We start from the raw sequence: 24,872 nt of genomic DNA, 5'->3' as shown, positions 1-24,872 counted from the left end.
GTAGCAGCGTCTGGCACCAGAGGCCATGGGAAGACCACAAGTGGAAGGAGCAGGAGGAATTCTGGGCTGCCTGAAGGTGGTGAGAGGCATCAGGGGGAATTTTGGGCTGGCTGACCATGTCCTTAGGTGATGTGCACCGGGATGTCCCATCCCAGGGTAGTCAGAGTGATGATGTGAGCATCTCCTCCTGCTGTTCCTCTTTCATCGCTTTCCTGGTGGTGAATCTCTGCATTGCTCACGATGCACCTCTGAGCTTGAGGTAGCAACGAAGCACGTTTGGCTTTAATCTCGTAAAAGCAGTGTCTGGGGAGAGGCAGGAGGAGAACCTTTTCATCGGATGACCATTTGCAGGGGGTTCTTGGATGCCCCGAGCGCCCCTGGGGCTCCCCACACTTGTGCTGCTCCCAGTCTGCAGGTGGGGTTCGGAGCCTCTCAAGTGAGCTGCGACGGTCGGCCCTGCCTGTGGGCTGGGAGGTGAGAGTGGGGAGGCACGGAGCAGCACGTGGGGTGGTGTGTGTGACACCCATGGGGAGGTGTGTGTGACCCATGGGTCTGTGCAGGGAGGGCAGGTCACAGTGATGCAGACCTCCAGCAGCATGGTGCCTGCTGGCACCCGCCTAAAGCCGTTGTGCTGAGCTCAGGCACCCCATGGGCGCACTGGAAGGATGTTGCACGTCTCTGTGTGTTGTGCAAAGGGGAAGATCCTGACCTGGTGTTTCCAGAGCAGAATTGGTGGGTTTGTAATGTTAGTGCTGTGTTAAACCACCAGCACTCACAGTCACAGCCCTGCCTGGCTGCTGGTGGCCAGGGCTGCCGGTGGCCAGGGCTGCCGGGGACATGGGCATAAGCAACATGCGGGGCTGTTTGTAACCCATGTTAATGTTTTATAGCCCTTGTACTGAGGGAGTTGATGACTCTGGAGTGAGCAGATTTTAATCTAATCAGCTATTCCTCGTGCCACGTCAATCCTGGACATCAAAGGGAACATCAAAGTGGGAGGCATGAAAGGCTTCAGCAGCAGTGCCGGCTGCATCGCCCCGGTGGAGGAGCCGCTGCGCCAGCCGGGGGGGCGCCTCTCCCCCAGCCACTTCCAGCGGCTCTGCTCAGCTGTGTCACATCTGAGCAGTGCTGTCCCAGCAAGGAAAACAAGGTTCCTGCAGGAGTGGCCCTGGGGAGTGAGGCAAAAGGCTGGTTACATGTTTTGCATCTGTTCTTGTCCCTGGATGCAGCAAAGGCGGGTGGGAGCGCGCTGTGGGGACAGGCCTGGTGAGGAGCAGCAGTGTCTAAGGTTTAAAGTGCAAGCACCAGGAGGAAGCATGCGCGGGGCTGCCTGGTGCTGCGGTGGTGATGGTGGGGTTGTGGCTGTGCAGCAGGAGCCCCTGGTCCCACAGTGGGGCAGGGATGGCTGCTGCAGGCAATGTGAGCGCTCCCAGGACCACAGCCCGGAGGGGTTTTTCAGGAGCGTTTCCTCCCGCCGCTTCCCCATGGCTGAGATGGGCTCCGAGGCTTGGGAAAGGCACTGGGGGCCACGGAGAAGAAGCTGTTGGGAGTCTTCACGCTCTGCAGCTTCTGTGGACGCAGCTGCTCTTCACTGTGTCTCTTGAGGGGGGAGTGAAATATGTGTATCTACATAAATATGTGCAAGACTCACTCGGGCAGGCCCTGATAAGGCTGCTGCAGCATTACCATATCTAAATATCCAATTGCTTAATTTTGTAAGCCTCTCGAGCTGGCACAGGGAAGAGCTCAAGATCTCCTCCAGGCACTGGTGAATCCCATGCCAAGCAGCTCAGAGGAGATGGTGCAATAGGCAGGGCACCCCAGGGATGCACCGATCCCAGGTGCTGGCACCAACTGGCAATGGGCAGGGTTGGCCGGTCCCTGCCATGGCTGGGGGTACTGCTGGCACCATGAACCGGCGAGGCTGGAACCAGCCCTGGAGCATGTGTGGGCATCACTTGAGGCTCTGGAGCTGCTTGGCTGGAGGAGCTGGAGCAGAGGATACCTGCTGATGGTGGGACCCACCGCTCCTGCTGCAGGCTGCAGAGGGGCTGTCAGTCACATGGGGCTGTCGGTGTGTGACCCTGTGCCCACTGTGGGCATATCCTGCAGCCAGGGTGGAGAGGTGTCCTACAGCCTGGGTGGGGAGGGAGCTCAGTGACTCGGGGTGCATGGAGGGGACAGCACTTGGGAGCACGTGGGGACACGGATCAGCTCTCAGGGTGCAGCGTGTTGCTCTGCAAAACCAGAGCCTGGGAGCAGTGCAACAGCGGGTCCAGTGGCTGAAGGGAGCCTGTCTCCAGCCTCACGCAGGGGGAGTGATCTAAAATAGGAGCATGTTTACCTCCCGCTGGAGTTGGTTCGGGCATCCCTGGCTGTCGCTGGGGTGCCGCGAAGGACAGCGGAGGTGGGACTCTGCAGGCTGTAATTTCCCTGCCCTGCTCCAAAAGGCGGCACGGTGCGGGGGGATGGTACGCTGGGGCTCCTGACCCGCTTGCTCAGAGATTCCAGGACACGATTTGTGTTTTTCCCTCCACCAGAAGGCGACAGGACCGTGTGGCTGCTGGAGGGGACAGTCGGAGCTTTATCTTTGCCGTGCAGTGGAGTCTTTCTGTGCAGAAACCAGCATGGCCCCCCCGCTCCTGCCTTGCACTCGCAAGAAGAAACATGAAATCATGTGGTTTCTGCTGGGTTTGGCTCCAGCCTCGCTGTCCAAATCCTCTTCTCAGCTGGGATGCATGGTGATGGGGAGTAGCTTCCTGCTGCCCCTTGTCTTGAGCATTTCTGCTGCCCCACAGCACCCCTGGGTGCCACTCTGAGCCAGCAGCTCGGCTCAGGTGGATGGTACCATAATGTGTCACCACAGCGATGGGCTCACATGAGCCTGGTTGGGTTGTGTGACAGCCTTGGGTGGCAGAGAGCGTCAGGTTGTCGTAGAGATGACGTATCCATTGTCCCCCGGGTGCCTGTTTCTGCCCAGGAGAGCCGCTGTCTGATGCCTCTGCTCTTGTCTCTGCAGGTACCAGCCCACCTTCCCTGGTTTTTGGTGCTGAACCTGGATTGTTTTAACTAAAGATGGAAACACTGGAGTCAGAATTGACCTGCCCAATCTGCCTGGAGTTGTTCGAGGACCCCCTCTTGCTGCCGTGCGCCCACAGCCTCTGCTTCAGCTGTGCCCACCGCATCCTGGTGTCCAGCTGCTCCTCCAGTGAGTCCATTGAGCCCGTCTCCGCCTTCCAGTGCCCCACGTGCCGCTATGTCATCTCCCTCAACCACCGGGGCCTGGAGGGCCTCAAGAGGAATGTGACCCTGCAGAACATCATCGATCGCTTCCAGAAGGCGTCCCTGAGCGGGCCCAACTCCCCCAGCGAGAGCCGCCGTGAGCGGACGTACCGCAACAGCACGACCATGTCGGTGGCCGGCGAGAGGATCGCGTGCCAGTTCTGCGAGCAGGACCCGCCGCGGGACGCAGTGAAGACCTGCATCACCTGCGAGGTGTCCTACTGCGACCGCTGCCTGCGTGCCACGCACCCCAACAAGAAGCCCTTCACCAGTCACCGGCTGGTGGAGCCTGTGCCCGACGCGCACTTCCGAGGGCTCACGTGCCTGGAGCACGAGAACGAGAAGGTGAACATGTACTGTGTCGCTGACGACCAGCTCATCTGTGCCTTATGCAAACTGGTGGGCCGCCACCGGGACCACCAAGTGGCGTCCCTCAGCGATCGCTTCGAGAAGCTGAAGGTAAGTGCCTGGCGAGGTGTCCGGGGGTCGCTGGTCACTGCGGGCGGCGCTTGGAGCAGGGGCTGGTTCCACCAGCACCAGCACATCTTGTTTACAGCAAACAGCTGGAGATAGGCGGAGTGCAGCTTGTGGGCTCCTCCAGGACCAGGCCCACGGTAGCTGGGACTCGCTTGTGCAATTACAACAAAGGCTTTGCTGGTTTGTTTTCCTCCTGGTGCTTGAGGTGCGCGTGTGCCAAGCCCAGGCACGGGCCCTTCTCCCCAGCGTCACGAGTGCCTGGCTTTGCCCCAGGCATATGGCTTTGCCCTGTCTTGGGAGAACTGAGGTGGTGAGGGGTGGCCTGGGGGACCCACGGGCGTGCTCCGCTCGGACTGCTGTGCTAGGGCTGTGCCTGTGCAGCCTTCTCAGAGGATGGGAGTGGGATGTGGGCATTTCCTTTGGGAAGCCTATGGGCTGCTGGGGGGGAACCCTCCTGCTTTACCTGTGCCTAAGGACTGCTGTGCCCTGAGGAGTGCTCCGGGGAGCACTTTTGTGCCCTCCTTAAGCAACTTGTCCAAGCTGCTCCTGTGTGTGAGGAGAGGGCTGGGCACAGGGAGCCCTGGGGATGGATGGGCTGGGAGCAGCCCTGCAGAGGAGGACTTGGGCGTGCTGGTCGGGGGGAGAACAGGACATGAGCAGCCACACATGCTCGTGGGAGGCTGGCAGTGATTTGGAGGCTGCTGAGGATCCCTTGTGGTCCTGTTGCCTTTGTGTCCCTTCCACCTGCTTCCTGCCGGGAGCAGCACTCCCATCGCACAGAGCTCCATCACAGTAGCCTGTTCTGAGGAAACCACAGCCCTGGTTTCCTCCCGGCTGGAGTGGCAGGAACAGGCAATCATCCTCCTGCCCCTCTACTTGCAGCATGTATCGATCCAGGCGGAATTGCTGTTCTGCTGCTCCTCAGGTAGGAGAGAGCAAACTCCCAGGGATCCCTCCGGAGTACTCTGAAACTTCATTTCTATGCTGTGGCTGTGCTGTATGTGATGTGAACCCGGGTGGGTGAGGTTTGACCTATATACAGGTAGAAATCCCTCTCCATCCCCTGTGTGTTCCTCATGCGTCTGCAGAATGCTTTTAATTCCCTTTTTATTTGATAGTAAGGAAATACATAGCTAGTCCCGCGCGGCGTCAGGCTGGTGTGGCTGCCTCTGTGGCAGCGGTCCTATCCCCATTATAACCCTGTTTATGTGCTTCTGGCTGCTTCTTCCTTGGTCCTTTCTCCCCTAATGTTCCAGGCTTGTTCTGACCCAAAAGTGCTTTTCCTAGCTTTTTGTCCTGGTAATGTTCTCAGTGAAATTGAGCTGTCTGCTCCTGTGTGCTTTATGGGCAGAAGCAATTCTTCTGTCCCTCTCGCAAAAACACAGAACTCGCTAGGTTTTATGTACAGACCGGATTGTTTTATCAGAAAGCGATGCCTGGAAAGAAACCCTCCGCAGTGCCCAGCTTCCCACGGGTTCTCCTCCTGCCCTTCTCAGACCCCCAAGCCTGATGGTGGAGCCCGATGCTGTGGCTGACATGGGGGCAGCGGTGGGAGAGTGGTTGGTGCTGTGGGATGTCCCGGGCTTTGTTCCCACCTCTGTGGGGTCTGTGTCCCGGTGGGGCTGCCCCATGGCACGGGGTCCACCGTGTGCCCGCGGAGGAGCCTGTGTTGGTCAGTATTTGCCATCAGGCCTCGCCGCGCCTCTCGCCTTCGCACGCGCCTCGCCGCACTTCCTGGTGCGCAGAGCCACGCCAGCAGCCCCATCCCTAGTCCAGGACATTCTTCTTCCATGAGGAAATGTCTCAATTAGCAAATTGGGAACCTTAGAGAGAAACGACCCAGGATGTTTGCGCGCAGCAAAACCTGGGGGAGAAGCTGAACCCTTTCAATCTGTTCCCCTGGTCCACCCGTGTCAGCCGGCCAGGCAGAGCCATCGGGAGACACAAACCTCTGACAGCCCGGAGCGCGGCTGCAGCCAGCCCAGGTCTGCAGGCTGCCAGAACACTACGTTTTTCCCTTTTTAAATAACTGTCTTGAAAGTGGTTTTGGCCACGGAGGGAGCTCTCCTCTGCCTGCAGCGTTCTTCCTGTGCTGTTAACCCGTGGCTGGGTGGCTGCGGTGCCTTGTGTCCACAGGGATGGCTTCCTCCTGGTCCTGGCTGCTCCATGGGGACCGGGGTTATGTGTCTGTAACCCCTGCTTCCGGCTGTGTGTCCATTGGGCTTGTTCTGTTTTCCTACTGCTCCCCCCTACTGCAGCACTTGCATGGGATCAATGCCGAGCTCTGCCAGCAGTCAATATTTGCATTAGTGCTTTGTGTTGTCTTCCTCGTGCAGCCTCAGTCTGTCACTCTGACCACAAACCTGGCAGCAGTGAAATCCTTGCAAGTGTCTGACATACTTGAGGCCATTAAACTTGAGGCTGGTGAGATGCCGCTGCCAGGAACTGCAGGTGATGGAGCCAGGGCTGCCCCGTGGCTCCGTGCCTCCCTTCTGTCTCTGAGCTGTTGGTGGTAGAGCTGTTGTTAGTGCTGTTAATGGAGCAGCATCCAGGCAGCATCCCAGGAGCTGTGCTGTGCTGCACTGGGGCAGTGAGCCCTGGGCTGCAGCTGCTCTTCAGTTCCAGCTTTGATCCTGTAGCTCGAGTGAGCTGGAAACACTTCTCAGCTTGGGGGTTTTGATGGAAAACTGGGTTTTGAAGCAAACAACTTCTTTCTGTCAAAGGGCTGCGTTTCCCACAATGATCTGTGGTAGGAAATTCCCCCCCTGCCCCCACCTTTAGGAGAGCTAAAACCCTTGTGTCTAAACCATAAACAGTCTCACAGTGCTCCCCTTCCCCTCCAAGCTGGTTTTCCATCAGTCCCCCCAGTGTGTGCCTGCAGCATGCCTTTCTCACAGAGACTCTGCAGCAATGTGCCCATAGCACATTATACACCCTGAGGAGCTTTGGGAGTCATCCCTAATCCCTTCAGCATGTTATGGCTTTTTATTTTGTGCATTTTCAACTCTGCTTGTTTCTGTTGTAAAGAAGTGAGTGGTTTTCCTGGCATGTGGTAAATCCAAGCTGTGAATGGAGCTGAGGCTTGGGACCTCCCCATGGGTGTCACATCGTGCCCGTTCCCTTGGGATAAAGGAGTTCTCACTTGGGTTATGCTGCTGTTCACCAGCACGTAATTCTGCAGCCAGCTCCTCCACAAAGCAGCTCCATTGCTGTGTGCTTCACCTCGGACATCAGCCCACCACTTCCAGCAGCCACTGTCAGGAACGCTGCAGGCACCAGGGATGCTGATGATGCAGAGCAGCCACAGTTGTTGCCAACCCCGGACATCCAACACTTGGATTTGCTGCAGCGAAAGCATCCACCTCTTTTGAAGACGGACAGGGAGGGCCTTCCCGCTTCCATCGCTTTTGCTGGGACTCACAGCCCTGGCGCTTGTGAGATGGGAGATGTGAATTTGAGGGATGATGTGGGATGCCAGGCAGGATGGGCTGGAGGTCAAAGCACCAGCATCACCTACATGCCTGGGATGGATGCAGCAGCATCCTGTATCCCTGGGAAGGCTCCTCAACAAGGGTTATCAGATACATGAGGGAAGGGAACAACAGCTCTTTGGGTAGCAAAGTGCTTCGTGACAGAGGGGCTGTTCCCCAGCACTGCTGCTGCGTGGGCCTGGCTGTGGGTGCTCAAAGTGCACCAGAATTTTGGTGCTTGTTCTCCTTCCCAGTGTCTTCAGGAAGGGTCGGGATGCTTAGCACAATTGGTGGCAAGGAGCGTCCATCAGCTTGGCTTGTGGGCTGAAATCCACATTAAAGATCAAATTAAAAACGTACAGAGATTAAGAGCAAAACTAATGGCTTGACCTAGATAAAGCATGTGCGGGGACACGGCGCGCTCTGTGCCGGGTGAGATCGCTGTGATTGTAAATGCAGATGCTGGAAGCTTGGAGCTGTCTGAGCACTGCCCTGGCCCTGCCTGCACCATGGTGGGCACTGGGAATGCTGCAGAGATGCCCCATGAGGGGGAGATGGCAGCAAGAAGAGCTGGAATTGGCTCCTCCATCCGGGACTTGTGGTGGGAGCGGTTTCCAGAGAGAGCTCTTTGCCTTAATGATTCGCTGCTGTCCTTTGCTTCTCCATCTGCTCTGTTCCCTTTGTGGGAATAGGATAAGGGCCAGCTCAGAGGAGGCTTTTCCTTTGCTGTTGCGGAGGCTTCTGTTGATTGACAGGTTGGAAATGCCAAAGAAAGAAGAAAAAGATGTGTTTTGTAACACTTACATCCACTCTTTGCTGAAGGAAGAGCAGTAAGCTGGGTGGAAAGCCCTGTGTCTGTGACGCTGCAGGGGGGTGATTGCCTCCAGAGGGTTTGCGTGAGTGGGACTCGGGATTCAAGGACAACCCAGAGCTCCCTGTGCTAGACACGCAGGAAGCTGATAGTTACTGCAAGGCTCTGGAGGGAGTGGAGGGGTAGAAAGATGAGGAAAAGCCCTCCCTTCGTGCTGCGGTGTAGGACTTCTTCACCCTGGGACTCGTGAACGTGTTCTCACTTGCACTACGTGAGTCACTGAGGTTGCTGCTTAATTTATAATGTACTTTGCTGCTGCCACAGGGCTAAACTGACTTTCCAGACATATCTGTATGCATCTCCCCACGCAAGGAAGGGTTAGCTGAGAACAGGGGTTACAACTGGGGCTGCTGTGACTCCTACACGCAGCGCGGGGCTGCACCAGCAGTGGTACAGAGGCTGTGGCTGCGCTGTAGCTGTTGGCTCTGTTACCCACAGCCAGACACGCATCTGTGCTTCCTTCTGGACCCGCTTGCGGAGAAGATGTGACCCCATGTGAGCTTGCCCCAGCCCAGGCTCGTGGTGGTGGTAGCCTGGACCCCGCTGCTGCTCTGGGGACACTGGTGGGGTGGCCCATGGTCACCTGCGGGTGCCGCAGCCCCGGGGGTGCTGCAAAGGGTCTGTGAGACCCCCTGGTGCAGCCCTGGCTGAGTTCAGGCTCCCTGTGGTGGCTGCGAGGCCAGTGCAGGTGAGTCTATTGCTTGTGCTGTGCCAGAGAGATGGGCACCCGCACCATGAGTTGCCGCAGACACTGGGCTGTGAGGGGGCTGCAATGCAGCCCCTGCGATCGATGGGTGTCCTGGGGCAGGCAGAGCCCCCGCTTCCTCTGCCAGCCTCTTCTGCATTCTGTGCATGAGCTCAGGCATCATCTCTGCTCCCCAGCAAGCTCCTGGGGCTTTCCAGCATTGACTTTCCTAAGCCAGGTAGACAGTATGTGATGGGGGAAAACACTGTGTTTTTATGGTTATTTCAGATCGAGCTTGTAACCTAGTGACTGGTTATGTGATGTCTCTGAGCAGGGGAGACCTGTGCCCCAAAACAGGGTGCCCAGCCCAGTGTTATACTCCCCATCATTCTGTTTGCAGGGACAACCAAACACCTTGCAGAGCAGCCAGCACTGACCTGATGTTGAGCACATGCAAAAGAGCATCTCACTTCATCCCTGCTGCAGATAAAGGCCATTGGTCCCCTGCCAGGCCCCCCTCCGGCAGGTCACGGGTGCCCTTTGGGTGCTGTGTGGTGGGTCATTGCTGCAGGGTGGGTGCTGAGACTGCAACTGGTGCAGGACCCCGCATTGAAAGGTCCTGGGAGGTCCATCATGTCTGCACAAGCCCAGGACGCCAGATTCCCTCCCAGAAACCTGCTGTTAGGGGAGGGTTCAGGTTTTTGCCTTTATTATCAAACTGCACTATTGTGGGTCATGAGACATCAACCTGAGCCCTGCACTGGCGAGGTGCATCTCTCGCTTTTTCTGACGCCACGTTCACATCCAGGGTGCTTTCAGCATTCGTTGTTACTATCTCCAGAGCAGCTTGAGCTGGAAAATGAAAGTGCAAAGCTGTGCAGAAATCACTCGGCGACGCGGTGATTGGGATGAAGCTGAAGGATTAATCTCCAGCCTTCGCATCCTGCGTGACAGCAGCCTGGAACTGAGTCTGTTCTGGAAGAGGCGAGACGGTAAATAGATGGAGTCATTTTGAAATAACTTCAGAAAAGTGGTGCCACTTTCCTTTATTGCAGCCCCCCTCCAAATGCTGGGGTTTCCATGGCCATGTAGATAAGCAGGGCTGGAAAGGCGGCATTTCCACTCCGAGAGTTTTCCTCTGGGGTGAACCAGGCACGAGAACGTGCCCGGGTTCTGAGGGGGGACGGGGAGGTGGTTTTGGCAGAAGTTGTTGCACCAGTAAATTAAAAATGAAAAATTCATGAGCACATCAGATCATGTGAGTGCGGCAGCTCCGGGCCACTGGGGTTCAGTCCTTGTTTAACTCTGAGCCTCATGATGGTTGACTTATGCAGTGATTTAGCTGGGTGGGAATAATACGTGTAGAGGTGCTGTCCATGCCTCCTGCCAGCGCCGGAGACAGGAGACATAGGCAGCATGGGGCAGGGTGGCAGGATGGGGAGGGAGATGCAGGCACTGGAGTTCCATGGTGTCCTGCTCAAAGGGGCTGGTGGAGGAGCTAGGTACGTTGTGAGGGAAGGAGCTTCCTCCCTGCAGCAAGAACCTGGGTTCATGGCCCTTTGTGAAGGTTTTCTTGCTTGTGTCCTAGGCCTTGGGGTTTATAGACTGCCAAGGAAATGAACAATGAGCAGAAAGCAGTCTCTGGCTCCCACGTCCTTGGAGGGTGATCTACCCCTGGACTTTGGGAGGAGGGAGACATGAGAATGAGCAGGAGACCATTGGTCAGCAGCGTGTGTCCCGCTGGGAGCCAGGCTCTGGGTGCTGGTGGCTCAGTCTCCTAGGCAGAGGTCTGGTGGCCTCAGCCCAGTGCTGAGTTTGGGAGATGCTGCCTGTTGGTTGTGCCGATGAGTCTCACTCCGAGTGCTGCTTTGCACGACCGTTGGGTGCTGCAGACCTGCAGTAACACCTTCAAATGCTGCAGGAAATGTCTCGAGCACCCGCAGAGCCCTGCTGTGGCTTTCGCCGTGCTCCTCTGCGGCACGGGTGTTCCTCACACAGCTCCCACGTAAGGGGATGGGTTTAGCAATCGAGTTTTCAGTGCTGTTTCTGGAGAAGGGGGAAAATCTGACTCTCAACACTGCTTTCCAGCATAAACAAACGCATGCCAGGCCTTGAGCCGTGGCCCCGCACTTCTTCAAGCCAATTCGTGTTCCCATCAAACCTGAGCTTTGTTCTCATCACCCCATGTCGTGTGGTTTAACAGAGAGTTTTCCCCTGTCTGTAAACAGGCTTGTTAACAATGCAGCTGCTTTTGTGGTGTAGTTTTCTTCGTAGCGTCTCTCTGAGTGCCCGAGATCTGTGTTATCTTTTGCAGCTTCTGAATTCCCATTTAATCCTGATTCTTCTCTCCCTCTGCTCCTGCTGCTTCTCTGCAGTGTCAGCTCTTTCTGAGAGGGAAAACTCACCCCTGGCGCAGAGTTTCCTCCCCAGAACAGGTACTTGTGTTTCCTCACACAACTGTAAGCTGTTTCCTTTGCAGGGCTTCTGTTCCATGTTCTTGCTGAGGGCATGAGCTGGACTCCAGGTCTCCTGGTTCTGTGTGAATAGACTTTTAAATAAATAAAAACAGATAAAGGATTATATTGGTTTTATTTATTTAAATAAATACCTGTAGTCCAGTGCCCAGCTCGGGGGCCCCCTGCACAAGAGCTACACAGAGCCCCAGAGCTGCTGCGAGGGCTGGAGCAGCTCTGCTCTGGAGCCAGGCTGAGAGAGCTGGGCTGGGGCAGCTGGAGAAGAGAAGGCTCCTGAAGGGGACACCTTAGAGCAGCTCCAGTGCCTAAAGGGGCTCCAGGAGACCTGGAGAGGGGCTTTGGACAAGGGATGGAGGGACAGGACAAGGGCAATGGCTTTAACCTGCCACGGGGGAGACTGAGATGAGCTTGGAGGCAGCAGCTCTTCCCTGTGAGGGTGCTGAGGTGCTGGCACAGGGTGCCCAGAGATCTCAGGCTGCCCCATCCCTGGCAGTGTTCAAGGCCAGGTTGGACACAGGGGCTTGGAGCAACCTGCTCTAGTGGAAGGGGTCCCTGCCTGTGGCAGGGCGTTGGGACTAGAGGAGCTTTAAGGTCTCTTCAACCCAAACCAGGCTCTGACTTTGTGGTTCTATGAAGTCCAGCCATGGTGGGCAGCCTCACTGGGAAGGGGAGAGGGCTCTGGACACATGTCCTGCAGCCCTGCTGCTGCCAGCACCCAGAGCTCACGCTCTCCCAAACAGCCTCTTTGCCACAAGATAAATATTCCTGCCCCGAGTAGCTGTTGTTTAATATTCCGGATATCTGGTGCGATGGGTGCAATGAATATTCAGGAGTGTGAATTAGCATAGCTTGGTTAATTGTGCTCCCTGAGCTTGCAGCTATTCGCGGCGTGTACTCTCGCCTGGAAAACGAGAGCAGCAGTTCAGTTTCTCCAAGTAATTTGGAGGGTTGGTTGCATGCACCGGGGCGAGCATCATCTGAATTTGTTAGCAGGCTTAAAGTCATGCTCTGAGATGCTGAATATTGCTATTATTATCACATTAGACCCCTAAATAGGCTTACAGGTGTCATTAAGTGATTTTACCATGACAGATGACATGCTTTTTAAAAAACCCACTTTGAATGTCATAGAATCATCGAATCATCCTCTCTGTGTGGTTTGATGCACCCTTTTATAGAAATCCATGCACAATAGCAGCACCTATGCTGACAAAAATCCTTCTGGATTGGGAGTGGAAGTGGATCTTGGGGCCTCGAGATGCGGGATGTGTGGGGTGACCTGCGCTGCTCTTCCCACTGGTGTGTCCCAGCTCCTGCTTTGGGATTTCTCCTCAGCGTGCTGGCCCCAGGGAGACCATCCCGCTGCTGGAAGGGGCATGTTATCCGCTGTGGAGCTGAGCACATCCCACGGAGCTGGCAGGCCCTTGACCTTAAAGCTCTTTTCCAGCCTAAATAATTCCCTGTGTGGCTGGTAGATCAGCCCACCTCGCTTTGATCTTTATCTGGAAACAGGTATGTCTGCGGTGAGGAAAGCAGAGGTGTGTCCCCAAAACCTCCTGAGCTGCCTCCAGATGAACAAGTTCTTGCACCTCGAATCATTTCTGGGAGCTGGGTGGTCCATGGGAGCCACATCTGCAGCAGCTGCAGAGAGAGCCCTGTCCTCACAGGGTGACATTCCTCCTGACCTGCCTTTCCCTTGTGATGGGGCTCTGGCTGTGCACAGCAGGGTTAGGGCTGCCCTCAGGTGCTTGGCATGTCTGTGTGAATTGGGGAGCTAATGTGCTGGTTTTGGGGTGTAAATCAGTGTCCTCATCTTTGCTGCGTGGAGCAAAAGATTTTTAAAAGGTGTGAAGAGTAGAGATTTCTGGTCATCTCCCTCTCTGAGGTGTGGATCAGGCGTCTCTTCTGCTTCTGCAGTTTCTTCTTCTGTTCAGTTGATTTGGGAATGTGTTTTGTTTTGGTGGGAACCTGCTCCTGGTGTTGTTGCCTGCAAGCTGCTCCACGTGGCTCTGATCCTGTCACCCTTGTGCAAGCGATGCTTCACTGCATGAGCTTCTAGAGACAGATCCCGGCTCCCACAGGGAGAGACCGGAGCAGCTGAGGCCAGGATGGAGCTACAGGTGGCTGGGATGCTCCTCCATGGGATGCTTTTCCCACCTGTGGAAGCGATGGGATTATCCAGCTGCATCCGGCCACCTCCTCCCAGCATGGCCCTTTCGGAGCTGGTCAGAGCGCAGCTGCCTGGGAGCGCAGGAGCTGCCTGGGAGTGGCTTTGGGCTGTGATCTGAACAGCACCGGCCCAGCACCCCGCTTGTCCTCCATGGCCAGTATCCTGCCCTGCGGGGACGGGAAGCATGTGGATGGGGGAAGCTCATGCGGCTGTGCCTTGGCCAGCGGCCGCCGGGCAGGGAGGGGGTCCCTGGTGCTGCCCCTGCCAAAGCCCATCTGGTTGTGAGGGGCCGGGATTTGGGTGTTCCAGTTTCCAGTGTCAGTGTGATGAGCAGCTGGGTCCTCATGGAGCTGGGAAGCTGCCGGCCCCTGATGGGCACCTCCAGTCTATAGGCTGAGCTCAGACAAATAATGTGCAGAACGGTGCATGTCATGCAGGATGTGTCAAGGCAATAAACCCAGATCCCTCCCTTGCTTCCCAAAAGGGCTTTTGGAAAGCAAACATCCGGCGTCCAAGGGGAAACGTGCAAAAGGGTTGTCTTCCAGCTCGTGCTCTTTGGCTTTGTTCATTTTTATGGTGATTGGAAAGTCCAGGTCACGAGGCGGAAGGGCCTGATGGAGCCGCCCACAGCAGCTCCATGGCCTGGCAATGTGCTCGTGCTTGTGGCAGAGAGATCCATAAAAACCCAGCCTATAATGTAAAACACTAAAAAAACACAAAAAGCCCCTTTGTGGCCTCCTAGGGCGGGAATTGTGTCCTGCCTGAAGCTCTCCCTGTACAGCGGAGAAGGAGCCGTTTCCAAGAGCAGTGGCTCGAGTGTAGCAGGTCTGCAGCTAATGGAATGGGAAGCCTCTTTCTGAAGTGTATTTGTGAAGGTTTATCTCAAAATTACTTCACCCTGAGTACTTCCATACTGCTCCGGATGGAGTCTTTCCCGACAGCTCGTGTGGGGAGCTGTTTGTTACTGACATTGGATGGAGGTTTGTGGGTTTATTGGGTGCAAGAGTTTAAGCCTGGATATTCTCTGATGGTGTCTGCAGGCATAAAACTGGGTGAGGGTCTTGGGGAGCAGTGACCCCAGTGGTGATGCCCGAGGAATGCTGGTGGTTTATGAGACTAATCACTCACTAAAGCCATAAGAGTGTAAGTCTGAATTTCTTCCCAGGCACATACAGCTCCCGACAAACACCTTTTGACCAGAGCCTCCTGGTACATAGAGCCTTGGCAGCCACCCAGACAGGCTGGATATGGAAAGGTGCTCAGTGTGGTGGGGAAAGGAGCATGGGCTGGGGGTACCCAGCTTAGCAACACTGGAACATGAACGTGCTGATCTTGTTTTGAGTGTGCAAGGTGAGGACAGATGCAGAGAGTTATTTATGCGCCTGAGAGGCAGAGATGGGTGGCAGGAAACGTGTGATGGTTTTCACGGCATTCTCCTCCCGGATGCTCTCCAGTGCTGGCATGGGGACCTTGGAGGGTGATGTTCTCCAGAGGCAGGGCTGGTGAAGGAGACACAGCTGCAGTTGCTGGCGGTTGCTGGGTCATGGGTTCTGCTTTTAGAGAAGGGGTTTGTCCTTCCTGACTCCTTGAGCACCACTGGAGCTGTGCCCTGGGCAGTGGCCTCTTCCCAAACTCTGCTGATGCCGCTGGCACGTCACTTGGTGAGATCAAGACCTGCTGCAAGAAATACCTTTCCTGGGGCAGCTCTATCAGCTCTGGAGGCACTCCCTGTGTGTGTGGAGGCTCTGGGAGCTGGGGATGCAGGCAAGCCAGGATGACTGGGGGCTTGGCTGCCTCTTCTGGGGCCTCGGAGCAGCACATTCCATCAGGAATTTCCTCATCCTTCCCGTCAGGGCGTGCACATGGGCACTGCTAGGAACCCGTGGGTCCCGTGCTAATGCAGACATGGGTCGGTTGCTTGGGACCGGAGTGGTGCTCGCAGAAATCCCATTGTCTGTCCCTTGGGCTGATGCTTCCGTTGGTGACAAAGGGCCAGTTACTTATTTCTCAGTCTTCACCTCTTGTTTTGGCTTTCCTTAGACACATCTCCCATGCTGTACATGGAGGGTCTGCTCCCAAGCTGCCATGGCCAGGATGCGTCACGGCGCCGTGGTGCTGCTCCGGCATGGCTGGGCAGGAAGCGTCCCCCTCTGGAGCCGGGGCCCTTGTGTCCGATGGGCATTCCCAACCAGCAGCAGCTGCAGGGGATGCGCAGGGGTTGTGTGGCCACTTGGGAAACATTCATGTTCAAGTTTAGGGCTGGGAGGAAGCTGAAGGAGGGTGGCACAGCCCCACGCAGGGCCCAGGGCCCTGTCCTCAGCAGGGACGCCCTTGGTACCCGTGCTGCTGCAGTGCGCCTCCACTGGGAGTCCTGTGCAGGATTAGCTCAAACCCTTCTGCATCATCCCTTTCCACTTAATCTAATGCCACTTGATTCTTAAAGCTGTGATTTTAGTTTGACAGTGTTCCTTGTCAGTCCCAGCAGGAAATATGTTAGGGACCAGTTGGGAAACAGAGGGGAAAGAAAATTACCAGAAGGTTTTTTCACATCTTTGATCTATCCCATTTATTTATTTATTTATTATCAGCAGCGAGCGTGGCGAGAGGCTCAGCATCCTCCTGCAATCTGTTTGCTGCTCTCTGGGTACTGGCGGATGACACCAGCTGGGCTGGCAAAAAAAAAAACCTCTTAAAAAAGAAGAATCCCGAGCCCACATTAGCAGTTAAACACGGCGGTCGCTCAGCTCCAGAGCTTAATCCATCTTCCCCTTTTTCCCCTTTCGTTTCGATCCGAGCCCTGGTTTGAGGATTCATGGGGCTCTGCCCCAGGCAGATGTGAGGTGGTTCGTGTGTAACCCGCACAGGGTTAATGAAGGTGATGCACGAGTGCGGTGGTGCCGCTGCGGCCGCGGGAGTGGGCTGAGACTGGAGGCTGGAAAGGGAGGGAGGAGGCCAAAGACAGGGGCTCAGACCCCCCACTTGGGAAGTGGACATGTGGGCTCTGGCAGAGCTGGTGGGTCATGGAGCTAAAAGTGGTTGTTTCTGCTCATGGTGGGGCTGGCTCAGCTCTCCCTTGGGTCCTGACTTGTGGGATGGTGCTTGATCACTGCTGTGATGGAGCACAAGGTGGAGGCTGCCTTTGGGTCACACCTCTGAGCATGGAGTTTCAATATGGTGAATTTGTACCACTTGCCATGGGGTATTTCAGTTGGAGCATCTCTGCTTCCCATGAGGGATTTGCTGGAGGATACACACACTTGGGGAGCGGTGGGCTCAATCATCACTTGGGAGCCCAAATCTCCCCGTGGGCCAGTCCTTCCAAAAAGCTGTTGCAGCTGCCTCCCTCTCATCTCCCTGCTGCTTTGCAGCTCTCATTTTCATGTTTTATCCTCTGCTGCAGAGTTTGAGCAAGTTCTGGAGCCCACTGGTAACGGCAGCCCCCAGTGAGGTGTTGCACTCATTGAGCACGTCATGGGATAAATCATCTCATAAATTACGATAAAAGCAGCTCCTCTGCACTCGGTGGTGTCCCCACAAAGGAAGCTGCGTGGTTTTAATACAGCAGCATGGACAAAGCCCCTTTTATATCGGACCGGAGCCTTGGGAAAGGAGGCCAAAAGCTGATGTGGGAACCACTCCTTTTCCCACCCATCTTTCCCCCATCCCCTCTGGAAGGTGCTTGGCAGCGTGAGGGTAGGAGTGGGCTTTCAAGCAGCCTCCCCTGACCCCAGTGGCATGGGCCAGGCTGGGGTGCTTTTCCCCCATCCCTTTCCTCCAAGCTGGAGGGGTTAGAGGGGAGCAGGAGGATGCTTTGGTGCAGAGCTGCATCACCATGAGGCTTGGCCAGCCTGGCAGCAGGACAATGTGGGGTTTTCGTGTGAATATGCCCTTGTTTCTCAAAACATAGCACAATATCCCGCCCAGAGCAGTGCGGTTGTGATCCAGGCCTAGAGCCACCTGCATTCTGATCTTTCTCTTCTTTAGCAGCATGTGCTGCTCTGGGAGGAGCTCAGCATCTCTGCTGGTGGAGGACACAGCCCGGGGGGCAGGGCTGCAGTTTCTGGGCATTTATGAATGAGTCCATGTCCTTAGCCCTTGAGTCCATTTGCATCGGCAATGGACCCTTTTGAAACAACTTTGGGGTCCTTTCACTGTCTGAGTTTGCCTCAAGGTGATGCAGAGTCTCTGTGTATAATTAAGGGACAAAGGATTTTGTTGGGAGCAATGAGGATGGAGCCGAGGAACTGTAACAGTTTTGGCCGCGTATTGCTGAGAAGGGAGATGTGTCGGGATGTAGCTGTTCCTTCTCCCCCAGGGATGCTGTGCCTCTTTGGCTTTGTTTCTTCCCTGCATAGAAAACCCAGCAGCTTTGTTGGTGGTGTTGGAAGGAGCAGTTCAATCCCCCTGCTCAGCAGCAGCAGGTTACTAATGTGGGGTGCAGCCTAAGCTCTTGTTTCAGTGACAGACTGAGCTCATCCTGAGCATTCCCATGGGATGTGGGGCTTGGACCTGCTTTGAAGCTTTATTTATGGAAGCACAGGAACCTTCTCCCTCAGTTCCTCTGCTTGTAGCTGGGGCTGAGGGCAATGCGAGCACGCAGCAGTGTGCCATGACCTCTCCGCGTGGCTGGTGCTGTGACAGATAGGCCATGCATGGTGCTCAGAGGGATGCGGTGTTACTCCCAGTGCAAAACTTGTCTGTCTTTTCTGTCTAAAATGGGACAGGGCCGGGATGAATCAGAATCATCTGTCACCGGCGCGTTCCTGTCTGGATTCGGAGGCCTGCGTGCAGCCCAGCTCAGCGTGCTCCTGCAGGGGACTGTGGCAGCATCCAACCGCTGCAGGATAGAGGGTAATGAAAGGGATGGCTTGGAAAGAATTTAAACCCGAGTCATGCCTGACCAGGGAGTTTCTCTTTCGCATTATCCACAGCTGAGCTGTGTTTAACCTTGGATAATTCTTCTTGGGTAAGCGAGAAGTCCCCGCACACCTATAGCGGTATCTGTGGGTGAGCTTACGTAGTGCTCAGGATCGGCTTTCCAAACCGCTGCAACGGAAAAGCAGAAATGCAATGTTAACTGGGCTGGATTCAGAGCCCGTGACAAGGCCTCTTACAGAAGATGTATACTCGCAGCCGAGCTTGCCAACACATACATTAGCAGTGTCAGAGGGAACAAAAAGTTCCCGTTTAGCAAAGATTAGCTTCTAAAGAATGATGAGGGGACTGGGAAGAAAAATAAGGGAACGAAAAGAAAATGAGATGAAGGTTTTCCGAGTAACCCTCTTTGCGGAGGGCTCTGACAGGAAGATCAATGCGGTGGGTTTATTTCTGTGCCTTGACACTGCTAAATTCTGAAAGGGTCTTTTGACCCATCGGTGAATGTGCAGGAAGGAGCTGCTGGGGATGAGGGGCCGGGGGTGGGCAGGGTTTCAGGATGGTAACACAGGAGCTGCCTCAGAAAGCACCTCGGGGGCCTTGGCTGATGGGATCCTGTGCTCCCGTTCCAGTGGTGAAGGGTGGGAGAGGTGAGGCTGTGATTTTGCTGGGTGTGGGAACTCCCCGTGTTCCTCCCGTGTGGAGAGTCCTCCCGTGTCCTCTCTCTGCTGCTGACCTTCCTCCAGGAGCTACTGCAGGAGCTTCCAGGCTTGCTTGACCCCCCTCTCTGTGCCCATCATGGCTTGAGAGCAAGCCTGAGACCTGGGGAGCCAGGGTGCTCTGCAGTAGCTCCCTGCATTGCTTCTATGCTTGCCACCAAAGCCAGGTGAAACTCCAGCCATCCTGGTCTCCAGTGGTTTTGTGCCACTGGTGCAAGTGCTTATCCCAGTTACCTGGGGGTTTTTGGGAAGCCCACCCTTGGCAAGGAGAGGGGATGCGAGAGCCTCAGCTCCATGTCAGACGCAGCCTCCCAGGGCTGGTTTGTGTGTTACTGTGAGACTCTGGAGGGAGGCTCAGCGCTGAGTCAGACCCACTCCGCGAGCTGGCAGCGAGAAGCTGGAGGCGCAGGAGAGCCCATGAGCTGTGTGTTGGTTTTCTGAAGCTCTTGGGATTTTCCAGCTGATCTCGTGACTCCCTCGGGCTCTGACTCACGGAGACTGAACACTGCTGCTTGGCAGCCACTGACTCCTCATCCTGGAGCTGCTGCTGCTGGTGCTCACTCCTGCGTCCATCGATGCTCACTCCCGTGCCCACTGATGCTCGCTCCTGCGTCCATCAATGTCTGCTCCCATGGGTGCTGCAGCAGCTCCCAGCCCCAGGTATTTGAGCGGCTCTCCCAAGTGAGAAGCCATGTGCTCAAGGCATTGCTCAGTCCATGCTGGAAGCCGTGTGCATGGCGAGACGGTTTGAGCTCTTGGTGTTGATGTGTTGTTTCAGCCCCACTGCAGGCCCAGGCGTTCGGTCTGTGGTGATTCCAGATGCTCACCTGCTCCTCGGCTGACACTTGTCCGTGTTGCACCTTCAGCAGCTGTATTTGAAGGCTCTGCCTGGCTGCCGGTAGCTCTGTTACAGCCGACCACGACGCAGGAGGCATTTGCCTCCCTACAAAGGCAGGTCCAGGATGCAAACAGTCTGCAGCAGCGTATGCTGCTGGGTGAGTTGCTGATGCTGCTGCTTTCTTCTAGGAAGCCAGTGTTTTCAGTTACTTTGCCAAAGTGCCACAGCCTTTACACTTGAGATGCCATTCTGAAATGGGCTGCGGGCTCTGTGAGTTCTGGGGTGGATTTGTTCCCGTGTTTTGCCATTGTACCAGAGAACAGGGCTGGATGAAGGCAGAGGTGAGCACCAGTTATCACTGCAGGTAAAATAAATCTGGGTGCCTCTTCTATGGACAAGCCCCCTGCTTTGCAGAGACCAGTCGCACTTGGTGCTGTGTCCTGTGGGCTGGTGCTGTTGTCCTGCCCCATCCCTGGGCTTTGCAAGGTCCAAAGTGATGTGTGCCTGGAGATTGCTGCCAAGGTCCCTGCGCCTGAGTCTCTGCTCCCCTGCGGTACCAGGTGCTGTGCAGGTCCTCCCAGCATCAACCTTGCCCGGGAACACTGATCCCGAGTTTTCTAGGGAAATAGCTGAGATTCTAGGGCTTTCCCTTCAAGTGAGGAGGAGGAAACTGAATTTTTCCTTTCCTCATTATCAGAAGCAGGCAGGTTTTTCCTGAGGAGGGAACAAGGGCTGTCAGGAACTCTACACTTCACCGGTGCAGTACTAGCCAAGTTTAAGGCAGCTGAAGCAGGTTTTGGCACGAGCAGTTATCCCTGTGCGTGTCCAGTTATCCCAGTGGTCCTTCCCCGCCACCTTTTCCAGATGGAACGTTTGAAAAATCTGTCTTTGGTGGGTTTTGGCCTTTCTCCTCGAGGTGGGGTGTCAGCAGAGTCCCTTCGGCAGCATGGAGTAGGGTGGGAGCTCGGGGTGAGCTGGCTGACACGGGGTCTGCATTTATAGAACAACACAGTGGTTTGTGTTCGGAGGGACCTTAAAGCTCATCCAGTTCCAGCCCCTGCCCCGGGCAGGGACACCTTCCACTAGAGCAGGTTGCTCCAAGCCCCTGTGTCCAACGTGGCCTTGAACACTGCCGGGGAGGGGGCAGCCACAGCTTCTCTGGGCAGCCTGAGATCTGTGGGTAGATCCACGGGGCTGGCCGAAGGCAGGGCTGAGCACACGGTCGGTCGCTGTGTGCAGCCTGCCCAGTGCTCTGCTTTCAGGCCCTCTGGGGCATCCATGTTGTCATCCCTCAGGCAGCGCAGGCTGAGGGGGGTGGCTTGCCAGGTCCAGGGCTGTTTTCTGCAGGAAGGAAAACCTGCCCGGACACTTTCCCTGGTGCCCGTTGCCATCAGACGTCAGAGCTTGTGTAACCCACGGGGCTGGTGCCGAGATCTGCAGATAAGTGGAAGGAAAGGTGTTCTGCAGCCTGGGCTGGCGCTCATGGGGTGGCCCAGGGGTGCACCACCTTTGTAATGCTACGTCCCCTGCGCATCTCCGATGACGTCTGCCGTGGCAGCCCACACGTTGCACGGGAAAAGGGGTTCCCAAGCAGCACTAAGGCCCTGGCTGCAGAGGAACCCCAAAAGCGCCGTCTGTCCTGTTGCTTAGTGATGGTTTTGGTGACTTTTTGGTGGGTTTAGGCATTTTGTTTGCTTTAACAGCAGGAAAACAGCGGCAAAGGAAAAAGGGAGAAGGGATGAAACTCTGGTGCTCACATCTGCACAACGGGTTAAAGTCTTCTTACAGCATAGCCCTGCTGAAGTCAGGGCGTTTGCCCCGAGGCTCAGTTTGTACTGACTGCTGTGCCTCTATCTCAACATCTCCAGCTCTGGTTTTCACGGTCTCACCGTGCCTTTACATAAGCAACAGATCAGCCAAGATAAGTCCCATCCCGGGCAGCTGGCTGGCACGCTGACTCCACTTCCAAGAGAAACCCGAGGCTTTCACGTGTTGCTGCCAGAGAGGTAGGAAAGTTTGTTCAGTGCAGACAAGTCCCACAGAAAGGGAATGTGGGAGGATGTGTTTTAGACAGCAGCTCCATGGGCTTTACGCCGATGCCCCTTCTGCCAGCTCATCCTAGTCTTTCCATCCAGTTTATTCTTCTGCAAGGAGAGGTGAGGAGGAGAGGTGAGAAGAGGCATCACACGGGGCTGGTCACCCTCCAGCCCACCTTTGTGGTGGGGACTGCAGCCCTGCTGCCTAACGAAGCAGCCTAAAGCAGCGGCCTGATGGCAGGAGACAGCTGCAGAGGAGGGGTTCAGTCTCCACACCTCGTGTGGTGCCGTGGGGAGCTGCTGCCATCCCGAGCAGGAAGGAGCCTCATTGAGGGGCAGATCAGACCCCCAGAACGTTCAACTGCTCCCTGTGACAGCCCCAGTGCCCGAGCGTGAGGCAAGGTTTGGGGATGTCTTTCAGAGCCTGATGCTGATGTTTTGTGACAATTAATCTTGCTATTTATATCGGTATAATTAGCTACGTTATTAATATTATCAAGGCTCCACAGTGCTAATTACATGTCTGCTTAACATGTGCTATCAGCGCTGTTTAAAATCCAACGTAATTCTACTTGACATTATCCCCACCATTAGTGTTATTTGTTGTGTGCTGCGGAAGATAATGTGATGCTCCTAATCACTGTGATACCCACCGGGCACCATCCTGCCCGGCCAAGCTCTTGAGAATGATGCCACCAAGTGGTGTAGCTTTCCCAGGGCTGTTTCCCTGTGAACTCTTCATTTTGGGGTCCCCTGTCCCTCAGGCTCTCCCTCAGAAGGAAGGGAGCCCTGAAAACAAAGTAAGTGGACCTCAAGCTGGTGAGGTTCCTGCTTGCTCCCCACATGCCTCCCCTGGGGGGGTTTCATCCCCTGCCATGTCTGAACATCATTGTCTCCCAATGCCGAGAACAGGGGTCTGTGGATCTAACTGTGGAGTGAGGTGCCCCTACATCTGTTTCGGGACCAAAACAGTGGTCTGAGCATCAGGGTTGGTTTACAGGAGGTTCATGCAGTACTCATCGTAAGACCCTGCGAGCTGTCTGATCCTTTTGCTTGCCTTTGTGCATGTCTCCTGTGGCTTCACCTCTTGGGAAGCCACACACCAGGAGGGCCCCTGGGGAACCCTTAGGTTTTCTTCTGTCCCCTGCAAGCAGACACCCTCATCAGGATGATGAGCTGAGAGCCAGGGCCCATGAGCATCTCTATCCATCCACTGCATGGGGCCAGCCTGCCCATGCTGCTCATCCATCCAGCTCCAGAGAAAGTGTTAAACTGAGATGACTGCTTCACACAGGATTGATCTGAGCCCCTCATGCTGCTGCTCAAGCCCCAGCCTGCTCCTCCCGTGCCGCAAACTCCCATTGCTTCTGCTGCAGAGATAGGGGGAAGGAAAAGGAAAACAGGCTCCTGAGCGTGCGCAGGAGCTGGAGCAACAGGGAATTAAAAACCAGCTGCTGGAGCATTTGATCATCTCGTTTGATGCTCAGCGCTGGGAGCTGAGGTTTTCAGGGCATGCTGGGAGAGGGAAGGCACCAAACAGGAGCTCTGTATTTCATTACCCATCACTTGCAGCCATCTCCAGCCCATGACCCTGAGAGAGGGAGCGGGTAGCAGGAAGGGGCAGGAGCATCTCAGGGCTGAGGGGTGAATATTGTCACAGCTTTGGTGATGCCTCTGTGCCCCGTGTTGGGTCTGGTGCTTCTGCCTGCCAAGCCTGGGGGTGCTTAGCCCGGTCCCATTGGTGGGATGTGTCCCAAAGGTGGGATGGGAGATGGATGTTGCAGCACCGGAGCAGGCAACTCCTGCCTCACTGTGGCTATATGACAACCCTTCTCCAGCTGCAGTGTCTAGCATGAGGCTTAACTGCTGGCAGAGGTTTTGGGGGACTTGGGACGTGCCAAGCCACGTTTCCTCCCTTTTGGGCTTCCCTTTGAACAATTCCCCTTGGGGTGACCTGCTGCTCTCCCCATCCTTGTTCAATGACCAGGCACTGTCCTCCTCCTAAGCCCTCATCCCACTGCCTCCCATGGGCAGCCTCTGCCGCTCTGCCTGTGTCAGACCTGCCTGTGTCAGCTCCTGGCCAGAGGGACCAGCGGAAATAAGGGAGAGAAAAGAGCTAGTGAGGAAAATAAGAGCCCTCACTTCAGGGAGGGTGGGAGAGCACATCCATGTGCTTAGTGGGACCGACAGGCAGGCTGGAGGATGAGCCATTTGCAGACAGAATTGATGCATTTAATTGCCAATTAATACTTCAGATTAAAACCATGTTCTGCAGTGTTTTGGCTCAGTGAAGCTGAACCTGGGGTCGTGGTTGTAACACGAGACAAGCCCCCCTTGAACTGATTTGTCCCCCAGCATTTGTCATCGACCTCTGACGCTGGATCCTTCTGATCTCTGCAGAGCTCAGTATGTTTTCTGCAGTGATTGGAAATGCAGGAGCTTTTGCTTCACTTTCAGGCTAATTTGGTATTTGTAATTCAAAACATTTCTCCACGGTGTTTAGGCGTGAATTCTACTTCTAATGCATTTAATGCATTTCACAGTCAGTTTCGTAACGGCTGAACCTAAACGCTGATGTGCAGAGCAGGCATCTGGGGAAGGGTGGCACGGGGAGCCTCCTAATGCGTGTCATTGCTGTTTGCTTGAGTTTTGCTGCTGTGGTCTGGGAGGTGTGATAGGAATGGAACCACGTAATCGTGGATCTTTGATAAGGGTTGTCTGTGTGTTATCTGCCTGGTGAAGGTCACAAAGCGTCTTCTTTATTGCTGAATGGAAACCCGATGTTCCCGGGGAATGTCTGATCTTCCATTAATTTCTCCTAGCCCCTCCCTAAACTTTCTGTGGAGGGAGAATTTCATCTCTTGTTTCTGCAGCAGAAGCTCGATTGTTTGTTAAGTGCAAATACCAGTTTGCACTTAAACACGTGTAAATGACGCGCCAAATTCCGGGTCCCCTCCTTGCAGCCCCAGGTTACA

The 24,872-nt window shown here is 55.4% G+C and overlaps 1 protein-coding gene across 1 annotated transcript in view; it reads left to right on the top strand.

Moving 5' to 3' along the window:
* Positions 1-3,023: 3,023 nt before the first annotated feature.
* The window catches only part of LOC104405931 (probable E3 ubiquitin-protein ligase MID2), a gene marked incomplete at its 3' end in the record, with an annotated part of 33,405 nt that continues 11,556 nt past the window's right edge, over positions 3,024-24,872 (top strand). The window contains exon 1 of the mRNA XM_010014780.1: positions 3,024-3,741. Coding sequence (XP_010013082.1) covers positions 3,076-3,741 — 666 coding nt within the window. The remainder of the gene's footprint in view (positions 3,742-24,872) is intronic.

The sequence above is a fragment of the Nestor notabilis genome, unplaced genomic scaffold, assembly GCF_000696875.1.
Source record: "Nestor notabilis isolate BGI_N333 unplaced genomic scaffold, ASM69687v1 scaffold15415, whole genome shotgun sequence".
NCBI classification, from domain to species: domain Eukaryota; kingdom Metazoa; phylum Chordata; class Aves; order Psittaciformes; family Psittacidae; genus Nestor; species Nestor notabilis.
The sequence above is the reverse complement of the archived record's forward strand: the minus strand, read 5'-3'. Positions and strand labels throughout refer to the sequence as shown.